We start from the raw sequence: 19,679 nt of genomic DNA on the forward strand, positions 1-19,679 counted from the left end.
GACCACGGAGGGCGGATATTTGCTGCGGAATCAGGAGGGGGGTTATGAAACATGGGTGCAACTGTGTTAAATCAATAGAAGCCGCCGTTCTCATCCGCTCGCTCCCGCGGCAATCCAGCGCTGCCACTCCCGCAGGCCTTCCGGTCTTTGTTTACGAACGGCTACCACCTGACCACAGCAGCCAATCAGAAGCCCCAGAGGTCAGGCGCCGCTCTTCGTGAATCACTGCTCACTTGCCAGGAACCCAGATGCAAAAACGTCCCGTGACTGCGGCGTCCGATCGGCAGCCGTCCATAAACAAAGACAGGGAGGATTGCGGGAGCGGCAGCGCCAGATCACCGAGGGAACCAACAAGTGGGCAGCACAGGTTCTATTGACTCCTCCCCACAGTTGCGCACGTATTTAACCCTTCGGATACCTTCACAACAGATTGACTGCAGCAATGCCGCGGTGACCAAATCCACAACCAAACGGTACGGATTCGGCCACATGTTCCATTGTGGAACAAATGCGGAATTTAACCCTTGGTATAACTCCGCAGCCTAAACAGCCGCGCTGAGGATTTGCCGTGGAAAGTTTCCTCGCCACATGAAGGCGATTCTTGAGATCCTCCGCTGGACTCGTACTGTAAACGCTGCGGCATTTGTATAGCGATTCTGCCGGCGGACATTCTGCAGCGTTTACTGGTATCTAAGGCTGCCTGTCCACGGGCGACAGTTCATTGCGATAATCCGGACGCGGATAAAGCAGTGAACACTTTCTGTAGCTTGCGGAACCCAAATTGCGGTCTACTGCGATTCTTCGTGGCGAGCCCGTCTGTCAGATAGGCTCACAGCGGAGACCGGACAGCTCTCCCCCTCATCCCCCGCGGCGGAATATCGCTGGCACTATTCCGTCACGGCCGTGGACAGGGGGCCTTACAGCGCTTCCACGCCGGCAGGATAGATCCGCCCCGTAATGCGCAGTGCGGACTCTGATGAGGAATCGCCGGCAGAACCAAACATTTACATGCCGCATCAGAAGCCGCACGGCGCCGACTCTACCGTGCGGAGAAATCGCCTCCCCCCGTGTGAACGCGCCTCATATGATCCACTCACACAGGCCGGGGATGTCCAGCATGCTGCTCACGCCGCGGTCCGCCATGTCTACGTCTGCGATGTTCTTCTCCCGACTCTCCTCCACGATCTTCTTCAGTGACTTCGACATCCTGAGAGCTGAGGAAGAGGGAAACGTCAGAAACTACAAGTCCCAGCGAGCACGGCGTCCACTCTGGGGGTTGTAGTCCCACCAGAACAGAGGAGGAGGGCAGAAACTACAAGACAGGGGAACTACAAGTCCCAGCGAGCGAGGCGTCCACTCTGGGGGTTGTAGTCCCACTCGGAACAGAGGAGGAGGGCAGAAACTACAAGACAGGGGAACTACAAGTCCCAGCGAGCGAGGCGTCCACTCTGGGGGTTGTAGTCCCACTCGGAACAGAGGAGGGCAGAAACTACATGACAGGGGAACTACAAGTCCCAGCAAGTGCAGCGTCTACTCTGGGGGTTGTAGTCCCACCAGAACAGAGGAGGAGGGCAGAAACTACAAGACAGGGGAACTACAAGTCCCAGCGAGCGAGGCATCCACTCTGGGGGGTTGTAGTTCCACCCAGAACAGAGGAGGACAGAAACTACATGACAGGGGAACTACAAGTCCCAGCAAGTGCAGCGTCTACTCTGGGGGTTGTAGTTCCACCCGGAACAGAGGAGGGCAGAAACTACAAGGCAGGGGAACTACAAGTCCCAGCAAGTGCAGCATCCACTCTGGGAGTTGTAGTCCTACCAGAACAGAGGAAGACACTGGAAACCAGTCACACTACAGAAACCAAAAGACAGGGGAACTACAAGTCCCAGCGAGTGCAGCTTCTCCTGCTCCTTCTGGGAGTTGTAGTCTCACCCAGAAAAGAGGAGAAAGTTGGTGGAAACCAGAATACAGTAACTACAAGACATAACAGCGTGGAACTACAAGTCCCAGCAACTCAGCGCCTACTGGTCACTCTGGGAGTTGCAGTCCCATCCTGAGAAGAGAACATCAATAGAAACCAATTAGAATACATTAACTACAAGCCATAGTGCAAGGGGAACTACAAGTCCCAGCTTCTCCTGCCCCCCTGGGAGTTGTAGTCCCCCCAGTAACTACATGGGTCTCTGTTACCCTGGTTACTGCGCCGCAGGATACGTGTCCCGGAGTCTCTGGCCGCAGCACACACCCTGCAGGAAGCGCCGGCGCGGAGGAGCCTCACAGTCCTAATAAGGTGAATTCCACCCGCAGGAGCCCTGAAACACTCCGAATAGAAGGCTGGAGAGCCGTCAGCCAATGGGAGCGCAGCGTTCTATTGTCTGAAACCAATCAGAAACGAGAGGACGCCGCAGCAGCCAATCACAGCCGCGCAGGAGAGAGATGGTTACAACGGGCCGGGAGGAAGTGCTCAGCGGCGGCCTGTTTAGCTTCCGCCGGGCGGGTGATGTGTGAGGGCGGCGGGTTTCTCTTAGAGCCTGCGGCTGCCACAGCCTGACCGGCTGGCGGTTATGGCCGCTCACACCGGGCGGCATCTATTCCTGACGCTGCAAGAGATTACAAGAACCTCAGTGTACAGCGCAGACATGATGGCGCACAAAGGGTTAAAATACCCACCGAACCCCTGAAAGACGCCCTGTGAGGAATATATGCTCCCCAGAAGTATATATATATATATATATACACGGCCCAAACCATCCCCCTAGAAGTATATATATATACACGGCCAAACCATCCCCCTAGAAGTATATATATATACACGGCCAAACCATCCCCCTAGAAGTATATATATATAGACGGCCAAACCATCCCCCTAGAAGTATATATATATACACGGCCCAAACCATCCCCCTAGAAGTATATATATATACACGGCCAAACCATCCCCCTAGAAGTATATATATACACACGGCCAAACCATCCCCCTAGAAGTATATATATATAGACGGCCAAACCATCCCCCTAGAAGTATATATATATACACGGCCCAAACCATCCCCCTAGAAGTATATATATATACACGGCCAAACCATCCCCCTAGAAGTATATATATATACACGGCCAAACCATCCCCCTAGAAGTATATATATATATATATATAGACGGCCAAACCATCCCCCTAGAAGTATATATATATACACGGCCCAAACCATCCCCCTAGAAGTATATATATATACACGGCCAAACCATCCCCCTAGAAGTATATATATATACACGGCCAAACCATCCCCCTAGAAGTAAATATATATACACGGCCCAAACCATCCCCCTAGAAGTATATATATATATATACACGGCCAAACCATCCCCCTAGAAGTATATATATATATATATATATATATACACGGCCAAACCATCCCCCTAGAAGTAAATATATATATACACGGCCCAAACCATCCCCCTAGAAGTAAATATATATATACACGGCCAAACCATCCCCCTAGAAGTAAATATATATATACACGGCCCAAACCATCCCCCTAGAAGTAAATATATATATACACGGCCAAACCATCCCCCTAGAAGTAAATATATATATACACGGCCAAACCATCCCCCTAGAAGTAAATATATATATACACGGCCAAACCATCCCCCTAGAAGTAAATATATATATACACGGCCCAAACCATCCCCCTAGAAGTAAATATATATATACACGGCCCAAACCATCCCCCTAGAAGTAAATATATATATACACGGCCAAACCATCCCCCTAGAAGTAAATATATATATACACGGCCAAACCATCCCCCTAGAAGTAAATATATATATACACGGCCCAAACCATCCCCCTAGAAGTAAATATATATATACACGGCCCAAACCATCCCCCTAGAAGTAAATATATATATACACGGCCCAAACCATCCCCCTAGAAGTAAATATATATATACACGGCCAAACCATCCCCCTAGAAGTAAATATATATATACACGGCCAAACCATCCCCCTAGAAGTAAATATATATATACACGGCCAAACCATCCCCCTAGAAGTAAATATATATATACACGGCCAAACCATCCCCCTAGAAGTAAATATATATATACACGGCCAAACCATCCCCCTAGAAGTAAATATATATATACACGGCCAAACCATCCCCCTAGAAGTATATATATATATATATATATACACGGCCCAAACCATCCCCCTAGAAGTATATATATATATACACGGCCCAAACCATCCCCCTAGAAGTAAATATATATATACACGGCCCAAACCATCCCCCTAGAAGTAAATATATATATACACGGCCAAACCATCCCCCTAGAAGTATATATATATATATATATATACACGGCCAAACCATCCCCCTAGAAGTATATATATATATATATATATATATATACACGGCCAAACCATCCCCCTAGAAGTATATATATATATACACGGCCAAACCATCCCCCTAGAAGTATATATATATACACGGCCAAACCATCCCCCTAGAAGTATATATATATACACGGCCCAAACCATCCCCCTAGAAGTATATATATATACACGGCCCAAACCATCCCCCTAGAAGTATATATATATACACGGCCAAAACCATCCCCCTAGAAGTATATATATATATATATATATATATATATACACGGCCCAAACCATCCCCCTAGAAGTATATATATATATATATACACGGCCCAAACCATCCCCCTAGAAGTATATATATATATATATACACTGCCCAAACCATCCCCCTAGAAGTATATATATATACACGGCCAAACCATCCCCCTAGAAGTAAATATATATATACACGGCCAAACCATCCCCCTAGAAGTAAATATATATATACACGGCCAAACCATCCCCCTAGAAGTAAATATATATATACACGGCCAAACCATCCCCCTAGAAGTATATATATATATATATACACGGCCCAAACCATCCCCCTAGAAGTATATATATATATACACGGCCCAAACCATCCCCCTAGAAGTAAATATATATATATACGGCCCAAACCATCCCCCTAGAAGTAAATATATATATACACGGCCAAACCATCCCCCTAGAAGTATATATATATATATATACACGGCCAAACCATCCCCCTAGAAGTATATATATATATATATACACGGCCAAACCATCCCCCTAGAAGTATATATATATATACACGGCCAAACCATCCCCCTAGAAGTATATATATATACACGGCCAAACCATCCCCCTAGAAGTATATATATATACACGGCCCAAACCATCCCCCTAGAAGTATATATATATATACACGGCCCAAACCATCCCCCTGGAAGTATATATATATACACGGCCAAAACCATCCCCCTAGAAGTATATATATATATATATATATATATATATATACACGGCCCAAACCATCCCCCTAGAAGTATATATATATATATATATACACGGCCCAAACCATCCCCCTAGAAGTATATATATATATATATATATACACTGCCCAAACCATCCCCCTAGAAGTATATATATATACACGGCCCAAACCATCCCCCTAGAAGTATATATATATATATATATATATATATATATATATATATATATACACGGCCAAACCATCCCCCTAGAAGTATATATATATATACACGGCCAAACCATCCCCCTAGAAGTATATATATATATATATATATATATATATATATATATATATATATATATATATATATACACGGCCCAAACCATCCCCCTAGAAGTATATATATATATACACGGCCAAACCATCCCCCTAGAAGTATATATATATATATATATATACACGGCCCAAACCATCCCCCTAGAAGTATATATATATATATACACGGCCCAAACCATCCCCCTAGAAGTATATATATATACACTGCCCAAACTATCCCCCTAGAAGTGTGTATATAGTAGCTGATATACCCGGCCGTGCCTGAGTTAGTTCGGCCTAAAGGACACAGCTCTCTCCTGGTTCTCCTCCTACCTATCCGACCGCTCCTTCAGTGTCTGCTTTGCTGGCTCTACCTCCCCTCCTCTTCCCCTTGCTGTTGGGGTCCCCCAGGGCTTGGTCCTTGGCCCCCTTCTCTTCTCTATCTACACAGTCCCTATTGGACAAACCATCAGGAGATTTGGCCCCCAATACCACCTGTACGCTGATGACACCCAGCTATACACCTCTTCCTGTGACATCTCTGCACCTTTACTCCCAAACATCACCGACTGTCTGTCCGCTGTCTCTAACACCATGTCCTCTCTCTACCTAAAACTGAACCTCTCTAAAACTGACCTACTGGTGTTTCCACCCTCCACTAACCGACCTCATCCTGACATCTCCATCTCAGTGTGTGGCACCATAACTCCCAGCATGCCCACGGCCTTGGGGTCATATTTGACTCTGATCTCTCTTTTGCCCCCTACATCCAATCTCTGGCCCGAACATGTCAGCTGCACCTCAAGAACATCGCAAGAATCCGCTCTTTTCTCACCGTGGACGCGTTATAAATGCTTACTGTTGCCCTCATCCACTCCCGGCTCGATTATTACAACTCTCTGCTGATCGGCCCCCCGCACCAGACTCTACCCCCCTCCAATCCATCCTGAATGCGGCAGCCAGGCTCATCTCCCTGTCCAGCCGCTACTCGGACGCCTCTGTCCTGTGCCGGTCACTGCAGGCTGCCCGTTAAATACAGAATTCAATTTAAACTCATTACCTTCATCCACAAAGCCTCCCACAGCGCAGCGCCCCCCTATATTGTATCCCTCATCCACAACACAGCACCCCCCTATATTGTATCCCTCATCCACAGTGCAGCGCCCCCCTATATTGTATCCCTCATCCACAGCGCAGCGCCCCCCTATATTGTATCCCTCATCCACAACACAGCACCCCCCTATATTGTATCCCTCATCCACAGTGCAGCGCCCCCCTATATTGTATCCCTCATCCACAGCGCAGCACTACCCTATATCGCCTCCCTCATCCACAACACAGCACCCCCCTATATTGTATCCCTCATCCACAGCGCAGCACTACCCTATATCGCCTCCCTCATCCACAACACAGCGCCCCCCTATATTGTATCCCTCATCCACAGCGCAGCACCACCCTATAATGTATCCCTCATCCACAGCGCAGCACCCCCCTATATTGTATCCCTCATCCACAGTGCAGCGCCCCCCTATAATGTATCCCTCATCCACAGCGCAGCGCCCCCCTATATTGTATCCCTCATCCACAGCGCAGCGCCCCCCTATATTGTATCCCTCATCCACAGCGCAGCGCCCCCCTATATTGTATCCCTCATCCACAGCGCAGCGCCCCCCTATATTGTATCCCTCATCCACAAAGCCCTCCACAGTGCAGCGCCCCCCTATATTGTATCCCTCATCCACAAAGCCCTCCACAGTGCAGCGCCCCCCTATAATATATCCCTCATCCACAGTGCAGCGCCCCCCTATAATGTATCCCTCATCCACAGTGCAGCGCCCCCCTATAATGTATCCCTCATCCACAGCGCAGCGCCCCCCTATAATGTATCCCTCATCCACAGTGCAGCGCCCCCCTATATCGCCTCCCTCATCCACAGCGCAGCGCCACCCTATATTGTATCCCTCATCCACAGCGCAGCGCCCCCTATAATGTATCCCTCATCCACAGCGCAGCGCCCCCCTATATTGTATCCCTCATCCACAGCGCAGCGCCCCCCTATATTGTATCCCTCATCCACAGCGCAGCACCACCCTATAATGTATCCCTCATCCACAGCGCAGCGCCCCCCTATAATGTATCCCTCATCCACAGTGCAGCGCCCCCCTATATCGCCTCCCTCATCCACAACACAGCACCCCCCTATATTGTATCCCTCATCCACAGCGCAGCACTACCCTATATCGCCTCCCTCATCCACAACACAGCGCCCCCCTATATTGTATCCCTCATCCACAGCGCAGCACCACCCTATAATGTATCCCTCATCCACAGCGCAGCACCCCCCTATATTGTATCCCTCATCCACAGTGCAGCGCCCCCCTATAATGTATCCCTCATCCACAGCGCAGCGCCCCCTATATTGTATCCCTCATCCACAGCGCAGCGCCCCCCTATATTGTATCCCTCATCCACAGCGCAGCGCCCCCCTATATTGTATCCCTCATCCACAAAGCCCTCCACAGTGCAGCGCCCCCCTATATTGTATCCCTCATCCACAAAGCCCTCCACAGTGCAGCGCCCCCTATAATATATCCCTCATCCACAGTGCAGCGCCCCCCTATAATGTATCCCTCATCCACAGTGCAGCGCCCCCCTATAATGTATCCCTCATCCACAGCGCAGCGCCCCCCTATAATGTATCCCTCATCCACAGTGCAGCGCCCCCCTATATCGCCTCCCTCATCCACAGCGCAGCGCCACCCTATATTGTATCCCTCATCCACAGCGCAGCGCCCCCTATAATGTATCCCTCATCCACAGCGCAGCGCCCCCCTATATTGTATCCCTCATCCACAGCGCAGCGCCCCCCTATATTGTATCCCTCATCCACAGCGCAGCACCACCCTATAATGTATCCCTCATCCACAGCGCAGCGCCCCCCTATAATGTATCCCTCATCCACAGTGCAGCGCCCCCCTATATCGCCTCCCTCATCCACAGCGCAGCGCCACCCTATATTGTATCCCTCATCCACAGCGCAGCGCCCCCCTATATTGTATCCCTCATCCACAGTGCAGCGCCCCCCTATAATGTATCCCTCATCCACAGCGCAGCTCCCCCCTATATTGTATCCCTCATCCACAGCGCAGCGCCCCCCCTATATTGTATCCCTCATCCACAGTGCAGCGCCCCTCTATATTGTATCCCTCATCCACAGTGCAGCGCCCCTCTATATTGTATCCCTCATCCACAGCGCAGCGCCCCCCTATACTGTATCCCTCATCCACAGTGCAGCGCCCCCCTATATTGTATCCCTCATCCACAGTGCAGCGCCCCCCTATATCGCCTCCCTCATCCACAGCGCAGCGCCCCCCTATAATGTATCCCTCATCCATAACACAGCACCCCCCTATAATGTATCCCTCATCCACAGTGCAGCACCCCCCTATATTGTATCCCTCATCCACAGTGCAGCGCCCCTCTATATTGTATCCCTCATCCACAGTGCAGCGCCCCTCTATATTGTATCCCTCATCCACAGCGCAGCGCCCCCCTATACTGTATCCCTCATCCACAGTGCAGCGCCCCCCTATATTGTATCCCTCATCCACAGTGCAGCGCCCCCCTATATCGCCTCCCTCATCCACAGCGCAGCGCCCCCCTATAATGTATCCCTCATCCATAACACAGCACCCCCCTATAATGTATCCCTCATCCACAGCGCAGCGCCCCTCTATATTGTATCCCTCATCCACAGCGCAGCGCCCCCCTATACTGTATCCCTCATCCACAGTGCAGCGCCCCCCTATATTGTATCCCTCATCCACAGTGCAGCGCCCCCCTATATCGCCTCCCTCATCCACAGCGCAGCGCCACCCTATAATGTATCCCTCATCCATAACACAGCACCCCCCTATAATGTATCCCTCATCCACAGTGCAGCGCCCCCCTATATTGTATCCCTCATCCACAGCGCAGAGCCCCCCTATATTGTATCCCTCATCCACAGCGCAGCACCACCCTATATTGTATCCCTCATCCACAGTGCAGCGCCCCCCTATATTGCATCGCTCATCCACAGCGCAGAGCCCCCCTATATTGTATCCCTCATCCACAAAGCCCTCCACAGTGCAGCGCCCCCCTATATTGTATCCCTCATCCACAGTGCAGCGCCCCCCTATAATGTATCCCTCATCCACAGCGCAGCGCCCCCCTATATTGTATCCCTCATCCACAGCGCAGCGCCCCCCTATAATGTATCCCTCATCCACAGCGCAGCGCCCCCCTATAATGTATCCCTCATCCACAGCGCAGCGCCCCCCTATAATGTATCCCTCATCCACAGCGCAGCGCCCCCCTATAATGTATCCCTCATCCACAGCGCAGCGCCCCCCTATATTGTATCCCTCATCCACAGCGCAGCGCCCCCCTATATTGTATCCCTCATCCACAGCACAGCACCACCCTATATTGTATCCCTCATCCACAGCGCAGCGCACCCCTATATTGTATCCCTCATCCACAGCGCAGCGCCCCCCTATATTGTATCCCTCATCCACAGAGCAGCGCCCCCCTATATTGTATCCCTCATCCACAGCGCAGCGCCCCCCTATATTGTATCCCTCATCCGCAAAGCCCTCCACAGTGCATCGCCCCCCTATATTGTATCCCTCATCCACAGTGCAGCGCCCCCCTATAATGTATCCCTCATCCACAGCGCAGCGCCCCCCTATATTGTATCCCTCATCCACAGCGCAGCGCCCCCCTATATTGTATCCCTCATCCACAGCGCAGCACCACCCTATATTGTATCCCTCATCCACAGTGCAGCGCCCCCTATATTGTATCCCTCATCCACAGCACAGCGCCCCCCTACATTGTATCCCTCATCCACAGCGCAGTGCCCCCCTATATTGTATCCCTCATCCACAGCACAGCGCCCCCCTACATTGTATCCCTCATCCACAGCGCAGCGCCCCCCTATATTGTATCCCTCATCCACAGTGCAGCGCCCCCCTATATTGTATCCCTCATCCACAGTGCAGCGCCCCCCTATATTGTATCCCTCATCCACAGTGCAGCACCACCCTATATTGCCTCCCTCATCTCAACCCACCACCCAGCCCGGGCTCTCCGCTCTGCTAACGAAACCAGACTGAGCGCCCCTTTAATTCAAACTTCTCATTCCCGCCTCCAAGACTTCTCCAGAGCAGCACCTGTCCTCTGGAACGCACTACAAAAGGCTACCCAAACAATCCAGGACTCGCAGAACTTCAGGCGTGCTCTAAAAACGCACCTCTTCAGGGAGGCATACCGCATTCCCTAAACAAACCCCTCTGTACTCTGCCTGATAACATGCTCCCTGACCTATTGACTGCAATCCCTGCTAGCCACCATAAACCGCTCCTGCAGTCATACCGATTCTGCCGTCACACGGCTAAATGTCTGACCATTGTCTATGTGTATAACATCGCTCACTCTCCACTTGGCCATACCGTGCACATCTCCACCTCGCCATACCGTGCACATCTCCACCCCCCCATACCGTGCACATCTCCAGCCCCCCATACCGGGCACATCTCCACCTCGCCATACTGTGCACATCTCCACCTCGCCATACCGTGCACATCTCCACCTCGCCATACCGTGCACATCTCCACCCCGCCATACCGTGCACATCTCCACCTCGCCATACCGTGCACATCTCCACCCCGCCATACCGTGCACATCTCCACCTCCCCATGCCGTGCACATCTTCACCCCCTTTACCTTCTGTATCCCCCCATTACTTGTAGTATGTAAGCTCGTTGGAGCAGGACCCGCACCCCTACTGCTCCCATCAGCGGATTACTATGTAACCGTGGTTCTGTAATTTTTGTACTTTTGTCTTTCTGTATCCCCTGTCTATGTAAGCGCTGCGGAATATGTTGGCGCTACACAAATAAAGTTTATTATTATTATTAGTTTGGTACCGGTGTCTACCTCTTCACACGCAAAATGTTATGAAGTTGTGGTTACTTAAGAGGAACCGAGGAATAAAATATTAGAGATGAGCGAACGTACTCGTCCGAGCTTGATGCTCGGGCGAATATTAGGGTGTTCGGGATGCTCGTTATTCGTAACGAACACCACACGATGTTCGGATGTTCGGGTTACTTTAACTTTCTTCCCTGAGAAATCTTTTCTATATGCGCTCTCCTGCCCCTGAGCCAATCAGAGGCAGCCCTCACTCACCCATTCATGAATTCATGAATGGGTGTGAGTGAGGGCTGGCCTCTGATTGGTCAGGCTGTGACCATTCAGAGGCATCTTATTCAGCAGGCGGGGATTTTAAATCCCCGGCTGCTGAATACTACTCACAGCTGTTCAGAGCAGTTCAGGAGAACTGCAGCCTGCCGCGCTGAACTCCGTCTGCCGGCACCAGGTGAGTATATATATATTTTTTATTTTTACACATTTCTGGATGAATTGCAGGAAAGGGCTTATATATTTAACCCCTTTCCGACAATTCATCCCGCGATCACCGGCAGCCCATTGCATTCAGTGGAGTCGGCTGTATTGACGGCTCCATTGAATTCAATGGGCTAACATCGTTCTTCTCTGCCACAGCTGTTACAGCTGTGGCAGAGGAGAACTTGCTGTGTCGTTCCCATCATTTTCTTGAATTGCCAAGATTTTCACACATGAAAACCTTAGCGAGCATCGGCGAAATACAAAAATGTTCCGGTCGCCCATTGACTTCAATGGGGTGTGTTATTCGAAACGAACACCCGAACATCGCAGGAAGTTCGTTTCGAATAACGCGAACCCGAACATTTTGGTGTTCGCTCATCTTTATAAAATATGTATCCACATAGAGGAGCGTTAGATTCTCCTCAGGCTGCATGTACCGATGTCCCTCTGCAGAATGTGCCACCCCTCCCCCCCCCTCCAGGGTCATTGGGTCCGACCCCCTGCTCAGTGCAGGATCACTAAAGCATCCCAGACAGATGTCTGTCCAGCCTCTGAAGACTTCCATTGAAGCAGAACTCCCCACCTCCTGTGGTAACCTGTTCCACTCATTGATCCCCCTTACTGTCTAATATCTAATCTGTCTCCTCCCTTTGTTTCCTCCCATTGCTTCTAGTCTTTCCTTGTGCAGATTAGAATAGGGCTGATCCCTCTGCACTGTGACGGCCCTTCAGATATTTGTAGATGGCTATTAAGTCTCCTCTCAGCCTTCTCTTCTGCTAAACATTCCCCAATCTTTTAACCGTTCCTCATAGGACATGATTTGCAGACCGCTCACCATCTTGGTAACTCTTCTCTGAACTTGCTCCAGTTTGTCTATATCTTTTTTAAATCGGGGTGCCCTGAACTGGACCCAGTATTCCAGATGAGGTCTGACTAAGGAAGAGTAGAGGGGGATAATGATCTCATGTTATCTAGACTCTATGCTTCTCTTAATACATCCCAGAATTGTGTTTGCCTTTTTGGCTGCTGCATCACATTGTTGACTCATGTTCAGTCTATGATCTATTAGTATACCCCAGTCTTTCACATGTGCTGCTGCTACGCCCAATTCCTCCCATTCTGTATGTGCTTTTTTCATTTTTCTTACCCAGATGTATGACTTTGCATTTCTCCTTGTTAAATACCATTCTGTTAGTCGCCGACCACTGTGCAAGCTTTTCTAGATCTTTTCTTTGAATCCTCTCGCTCTCTTCCCTAGTGTTAGCTATCCCTCCTAGCTTTGTGTCATCAGCAAATTTGATCAGTTTCCCATCAATTCCCTCCTCCAGATCATTTATAACAATGTTGACCAACACTGGGCCCAGGACAGAGCCTTGTGGTCCCCACTTGATACATTCTTCCACTTGGATGTGCAGCCATTTATGACCACTCTTTGAGTACGATCACTCAGCTAGTTGTGAATCCACCTAATAGTTTCTTTGTCAATCCCAGATTTGGTCATTTTTTCAATAAGTATGGTATGAGATACTTTGTCAAATGCTTTACTAAAGCCAAGATATACTATATTCACCGCATTTCCCTGATCAACCCAGTCTGTGATTCTGTCATAGAAGGAAATTAGATTAGTCTGGCATGACTTGTTTGTTACAAACCCATGCTGGCTCTGGTTAATTACTCCATTTTTATACAAGTACTGGCATACATGCTGTTTAATAATCTGTTCAAGGATCTTTCCCGGTATAGAAGTCAGGCTCACAGGCCTGGAGTTTCCTGGATCCACCTTCTTTCATTTTTTGAAGATGGGGAAAACATTTGCCCTTTTCCAATCTTCTGGGACTTCTGTTCTCCAGGAATTTTCAAAGATTATAGCGAGCGGTTCAGCAATTACTTTTGCACTTAGCATTGAACAATCAAGTTGTGACCTATTTACTTTTGATATTTAAGACCTAATGAATGCTCCTGCAAATCTTCATGTTTGTATGACATTGGGAAGTTAGAGAATTAGTGGCGAGTCAGTCAGTGAGGACATTCACATATTATATATATATATACTGCCAAAACTATCCCCCTAGAAGTGTGTGTGCGTATGTATGTGTGTATATATATATATATATATATATATATATATATATATATATATATATACATACTAGCTGATATACCCAGCCTCGCCTGAGTTAGTTTAGTACCGGTGTTTACCTGTTGTGTATATAGATGTATGCAGAGTCATTATCAGTAACATCCCTTCAAACTGGGGAGAGATCAGCAATCACAGACTGCACCGCCACCGCTGCACCGCAGTGGAGTGCCTGTTAGGTTGCTGCACCGCTGACGGCCGCATAAAATGAGGTGGTGGAACTTGTGTTTGACATGTGAGGTCCAGATCGTGCAAACTTGTAGACTGTGGAACTTCACATCCCAGATGGTCCAATACACGTTCTATTAGTCATAAATCTGTTGGCACTGGAAACCAGTCACACTACAGAAACCAAAAGACAGGGGAACTACAGGTCCCAGCGAGTGCAGCTTCTCCTGCTCCTTCTGGGAGTTGTAGTCCCACCCAGAAAAGAGGAGAAAGATGGTGGAAACCAGAAAACAGTAACTACAAGACATAACAGCGTGGAACTACAAGTCCCAGCAACCCTTTAAGGCCCTATAGTGTACAGAACACTTTGAAAAATTGCATTCAAGGGACTGGAGTGAGATAAGTAACCGCCCCGGTGTGTTACATGAACCCAGTAGTGCCATTTCATTAAGTGGTTGTGCCAACATCCACTTTTATCACCTCTCCACAAAGGTACAACGGGTAGTGGTCTCACCGCTGAAGTCCCCACTGATGCATGCCATGTCCCTTCTCACTGTTGGCTCACTGCACTCCCCACGATGAGGAGGCGACTGCATGAAGGGGCGATCACGCATGTGCGGTGCGCCTCCATTCATCTTCAGTGGGACTACCGGAGATAGCCGAGTGCTTGTACCCAGGTTTTTCCATCAGCCCCACTGAAATGAAAGGAGAGGCATTGGAGCACAACCATGGCTCCATGCAATCTCCTCCACATTGTTGGGGGCGTAATGAGCCCGCAGTGATAAGAAGAGGGAAACCCCCCCCGTTCTTGGCATCACGGGGGAGACCCTCACTGATCAAACCTTTATCGCCTGTCCTATGTGTAGGTGACAAAAGTCCATTGTGGTTCAACCTCTGTGACGAAAGGCTTTGTAATTTGTAGCCTACCGCCAATGTCCCCCTCCCCCCTCCCGTTTCGGGATCAGTGTTGCTGTAGACCCAGAACTACAAACACACAAAATATACCTTTATTTTCAGTTATTTTTTATTAAAATATTTTTATTTGGAAATATTTCACAACATTTAATTAGAACCACGGCGGCACGTTCCACACGATTGGGTGCCGGCGCAGAGCAGAAGCATGGTGATTTGGTGAGAAGTATCCCAGGCGGATTTGGCCACTTCATGGCGGCGACAATTCAGTAGAATTCCCATCTGACTTTCTTTTCCTTTTGTTTGCATCCTCTCGGCTGGTTCTCCCGTTCTACGAGTGCCAGACAATTCTAAAATACGAGCGGATCGCAGCGTAGTCCGCATGAAACTCGATGAACGCATGATTAGACGTTGTGTTCACTGCAGCAATGTGTTCTCCCTAGAAACAAGGGAAAGCGGATAGTAAATGGGTATTTCAGTAACCCTAAAGACAAAGCCATAACAGCACAATGGGACCCAACGGCACCGTGTAGGACCTCTTTCACATGGGGACTTCCGCGCACAAAAGTCACACGCGTAAAAAACTTGCGGCTGTTAGAACCAAAAGCTTCCTATGTGAGCGTTCAGATGAAGGAATTTTAGAAACACATCTGAACGTCCTCATAGGAAACCACGGGTTCTAATAGCAGCAAGTTTTTCACGCGTGTGATTTTTGCGCGCGGAAGTCCCCGTGTGAATGAGGCCTTAATAGATGCCCTCCTAGTTTAAAGGGGTTGTCTGGGTGTGGGCAATTTTTGGAGATGAGTAGCGAGGTTTTTGAGCGGGAGAGGGATGGAAAGTGACCAAGAGAGGCGCTGCAGATATTCTCCTGGAAGCGCTGTGTACGGAACAATCGCTGCCGTAAAGGCCGTGCACTCCGCGGGATAATAGGGCAGATTTGTGGCGAAGACGCTCAAAGTCCTCGGCTTTCTCGTCCTTCTCCCCTCTTCCTGCCTAAGGGCCCTTTTACGTGGAATGACCTGTTAGGTGCAGATGCCCGACCGATCGTTCATGTGCCTTTACACAAGAACGACCCTCACTCGGTGAATGGTGGTGGAGCGGCCAAGGATAGTCCCCCCCCCCCCCCTTCTCCATTCACAGTAAACATAAATGTATATTACATGGGCTCATTTGTCGTTGAGAATGAATGACAAACAAATGTATCGTCTGTCGTTCTGTTGTGCATTTAGACAGCCGTTCAGATTCTCACTGTTTGCGGGAATGTGGGCATTTGCTCGGCCCGAGTACGAGGGCCCTTCGATTGCCGTTCTGTAGATCCGGCTCCCGGGTAATAACTCTGTCGCGCCTGATGAATGGGTTTGGACTTTGTTTGATCGGACTAAAAGGCTTACCGCCCGGGAGTAAGCTTGCTTCCTACTGCGGTTCACGTTACTAAGGACTATATACCCCGGAACAGGCCAGGACTTGTTATATCGTTCACATTGTTATTAAAGGGTAACGTTTAATAACAAAGCTTGCTGCATATAGGAGCTTTCCCTGAAGTCTACGTACTACTGCCAGTAACCGGGCCTACCTTTATACCCGGTCAGGCCTGAGATGGGGCATGACAGCTTGATAACTCCCCTTCCCACCCACGAGACCAAGGGGACAGTGGTGACACAGAGAGGTGGGCAGTTGTCTTTGGGCACCCAAAGACCATGCGGGGAGGCCCAGAAACCCACATCAGCCTTCTCTCTTCACTGTAGTGCTGGATGGCCAGGGGAACGAACGGATGAGCAGTTCTGCTCTTATCTTAACACTTTTGCACCCATGTTAAGAAACTCTCCACACCCGGACAACCCCGTTAAATGTCACCTTTTATCCTCTTAAAGGGGTTGTCCCGTGGCAGCAAGTGGGGTTATACACTTCTGTATGGCCATATTAATGTACATTGTGCATTAATTATGAGCCATACAGAAGTTATAAAAAGTTTTTCACTTACCTGTTCCGTTGCTGGCGTCCCCGTCTCCATGGTTGCCGTCTAATTTTCGCCGTCTAATGGCCAAATTAGACGCGCTTGCGCAGTCCGGGTCTTCTGCTGTTCTCTATGGGGCTCCGTGTAGCTCCGCCCCGTCACGTGCCGATTCCAGCCAATCAGGAGGCTGGAATCGGCAATGGACCGCACAGAAGAGCTGCGGTCCACGGAGGGAGCAGACCCCGGCGGCCATCTTCAACCGGTAAGTATAGAAGTCACCGGAGCGCGGGGATTCAGGTAAGCGCTGTGCTGTTTTTTTTTTTAAGTCCCTGCATCGGGGTTGTCTCGCGCCAAACGTGGGGGGGGGGGGGGGGGGGTTGGAAAAAAAAAAAACCCAGTTTCGGCGCGGGACAACCCCTTTAATGTTTTAGGTCCAGAAACGACGTGCTGATTGATTACTTAAAGCGGTTGTCTGGGACTGAAAAAAACATCTTACAGGAAGGTAATAAAATAAGGCCACATCCACATGGGCGACATGATATCGATGTGAGGAAATTGCAGTGATATTGCATCGGTGGTCCGATAACGCGATTTTGTGTCGCTACAAAGTCGGGCGACTGTAGCAATGGGTGCGAGGATTTTCGAGGGGGAAGGCTTGAAATATAAGCCCTACCCCAAAATTAAACCCTAGCTGCAGTAAAAATAAAAAAATAATAATACATCACCTAAGAGGCGCTGTCTTCTACCGTCACTTGTCTTTAGTCTTCTGCCAGCCATTCCTGGATTGGAGGATCAAAATCCCCGCCTCCAGCAAGGACTAGCTGTGATTGGTTCACTAGGGCCGTGGCTCAGCCAATCAGAACCGGCGCTTGATGAACCAATCACAGTCATTCATTGCATACCAGGTTCAATGTCATTTATTTCACAGCAGAGGTGCTGATATAACAGCCTGGTCCTATTCACTTGAATTGGACTGAGCTGCACATAGGCCGTAAGACCCAGGAACACAATGTCACTAGCATCTTCAAACAGCTAAACAGGCAAGGTGCCAGTCAGCAGAACCCCAGCGATCTGATATTGATGACCTATCCTGAGGACAAATCAACCTGTTTTAAGGATGCAACTTTTTTTTTTTTCAAAAAAATTTCGGTTTCTCCTCCCGACTTTAAATAAAAAAATATAACTCTTTTTTTTCTGTCAATCGAGCTGTCTGAGGATTTTGTTTTTGCGGGATGATTTGAATTTTTCAATGGGAGTATTAAATATACCATATATTATACTGAAAAAGGCCGCCTGCACACGGGTGGAAATCCCGCGGCGGTATTTCCCGCGGGATTTCCGCCGCTGAAAGTCTGCATAGGAGTGCATTACAATACGCACTCCTATGCAGACGGCCGCGGTTTGGCCGCGCGAAATCTCGCGCGGCAAACAAACCGCGACATGTCCTATTTTTGTGCGGGGCTCGCAGAGCCTCGCACAGAAACGTCACTCACCCGGCCGCCGGCTCCGGCCTGCGCATGCGCCGGCTGCGCGGCAGCCGGCACATGAAAGAGTTGGGGCCACCAGGCACGGGTGAGAACGCGCTCGTCACTGCAGGCTCTCGGGTTGGGTCCCGCGGCGAGAATTCTCGCCGCCGGATCCGACCCGCTCGTCTGCAGGCGGCCTAACTTAAAAAAATATCTAAGTGGAGTGAAATGGAAAAAAAATGCCATTTTTCTTTTCTTAGTGGGGGGATCTTTTTATGGTATACACGCTGCGGCAAAACTGGCATAACACCTATTTTTCCATGGGCCAGTCCAATTACAGGAATACCAAAATTATTTAGAGGGTTTTTTTTTGCTGTACTGCTTTTCAAAAATTAAATATCTAAAAAAGTTCTATAATTGTTTCTGTCGCCATATTATGATTGTCAGAACTTTTCTGATCTTCCCATCGATAGAGTTGTGTGAGGCTCGCTTTGTGAGACGTTCTGTGGTTTCTATTGGGACCATTTTGGAGTTCATATGACTTTTTGATTGCTATTTCTTCCGGTATAATGCTGGGCAGCTAAGCAGACACTGAACATGCCTCATTATAGTCAATGGGGTCCATCCGGCGCTGCTCAGTTATGTCATAAGACAGACCCATTCAGACAGGGAATTCGCCTTTTCTGCTCTCTGAACGGAGCAGAAAAGTGGATTCCCTGCTGTAGATGTGAAGATAGCCTGAAAGAGACAAGAGGATGAGAATTCCCAAGCCGTAAGGCTCCTCTTCTCCACCAGATGGCAGTCTGCCTACAAGATCACGCCTAGAAAAGTATGTGAGTTAGTTGGCATAAAACCTACCGAGCCGCAGAGTGTTCTCATCGGTGCCGAGGTTGGAGCCGCTCCATCATAAATCCTGAGATAATT

At 49.1% G+C, this 19,679-nt stretch overlaps 2 protein-coding genes across 2 annotated transcripts in view; both read right to left on the reverse strand.

The window, feature by feature from the left end:
- RSU1 (Ras suppressor protein 1) overlaps positions 1–2,339 on the reverse strand; it is a 160,471-nt gene extending 158,132 nt beyond the window's left edge. Inside the window, exons 1-2 of the mRNA XM_066585784.1 lie at positions 2,191–2,339; positions 1,098–1,214 (exon numbers count right to left, since the gene is read on the reverse strand). Coding sequence (XP_066441881.1) covers positions 1,098–1,206 — 109 coding nt within the window. The 5' untranslated portion in view covers positions 1,207–1,214; positions 2,191–2,339. The remainder of the gene's footprint in view (positions 1–1,097; positions 1,215–2,190) is intronic.
- Positions 2,340–15,531: 13,192 nt separating this feature from the next.
- CUBN (cubilin) overlaps positions 15,532–19,679 on the reverse strand; it is a 258,671-nt gene continuing 254,523 nt past the window's right edge. The window contains exons 62-63 of the mRNA XM_066584717.1: positions 19,614–19,679; positions 15,532–15,774 (exon numbers count right to left, since the gene is read on the reverse strand). The exon at positions 19,614–19,679 is cut by the window's right edge and continues 170 nt beyond it. Coding sequence (XP_066440814.1) covers positions 15,667–15,774; positions 19,614–19,679 — 174 coding nt within the window. The 3' untranslated portion in view covers positions 15,532–15,666. The remainder of the gene's footprint in view (positions 15,775–19,613) is intronic.

This window comes from Eleutherodactylus coqui, chromosome 12, assembly GCF_035609145.1.
Source record: "Eleutherodactylus coqui strain aEleCoq1 chromosome 12, aEleCoq1.hap1, whole genome shotgun sequence".
NCBI lineage: Eukaryota > Metazoa > Chordata > Amphibia > Anura > Eleutherodactylidae > Eleutherodactylus > Eleutherodactylus coqui.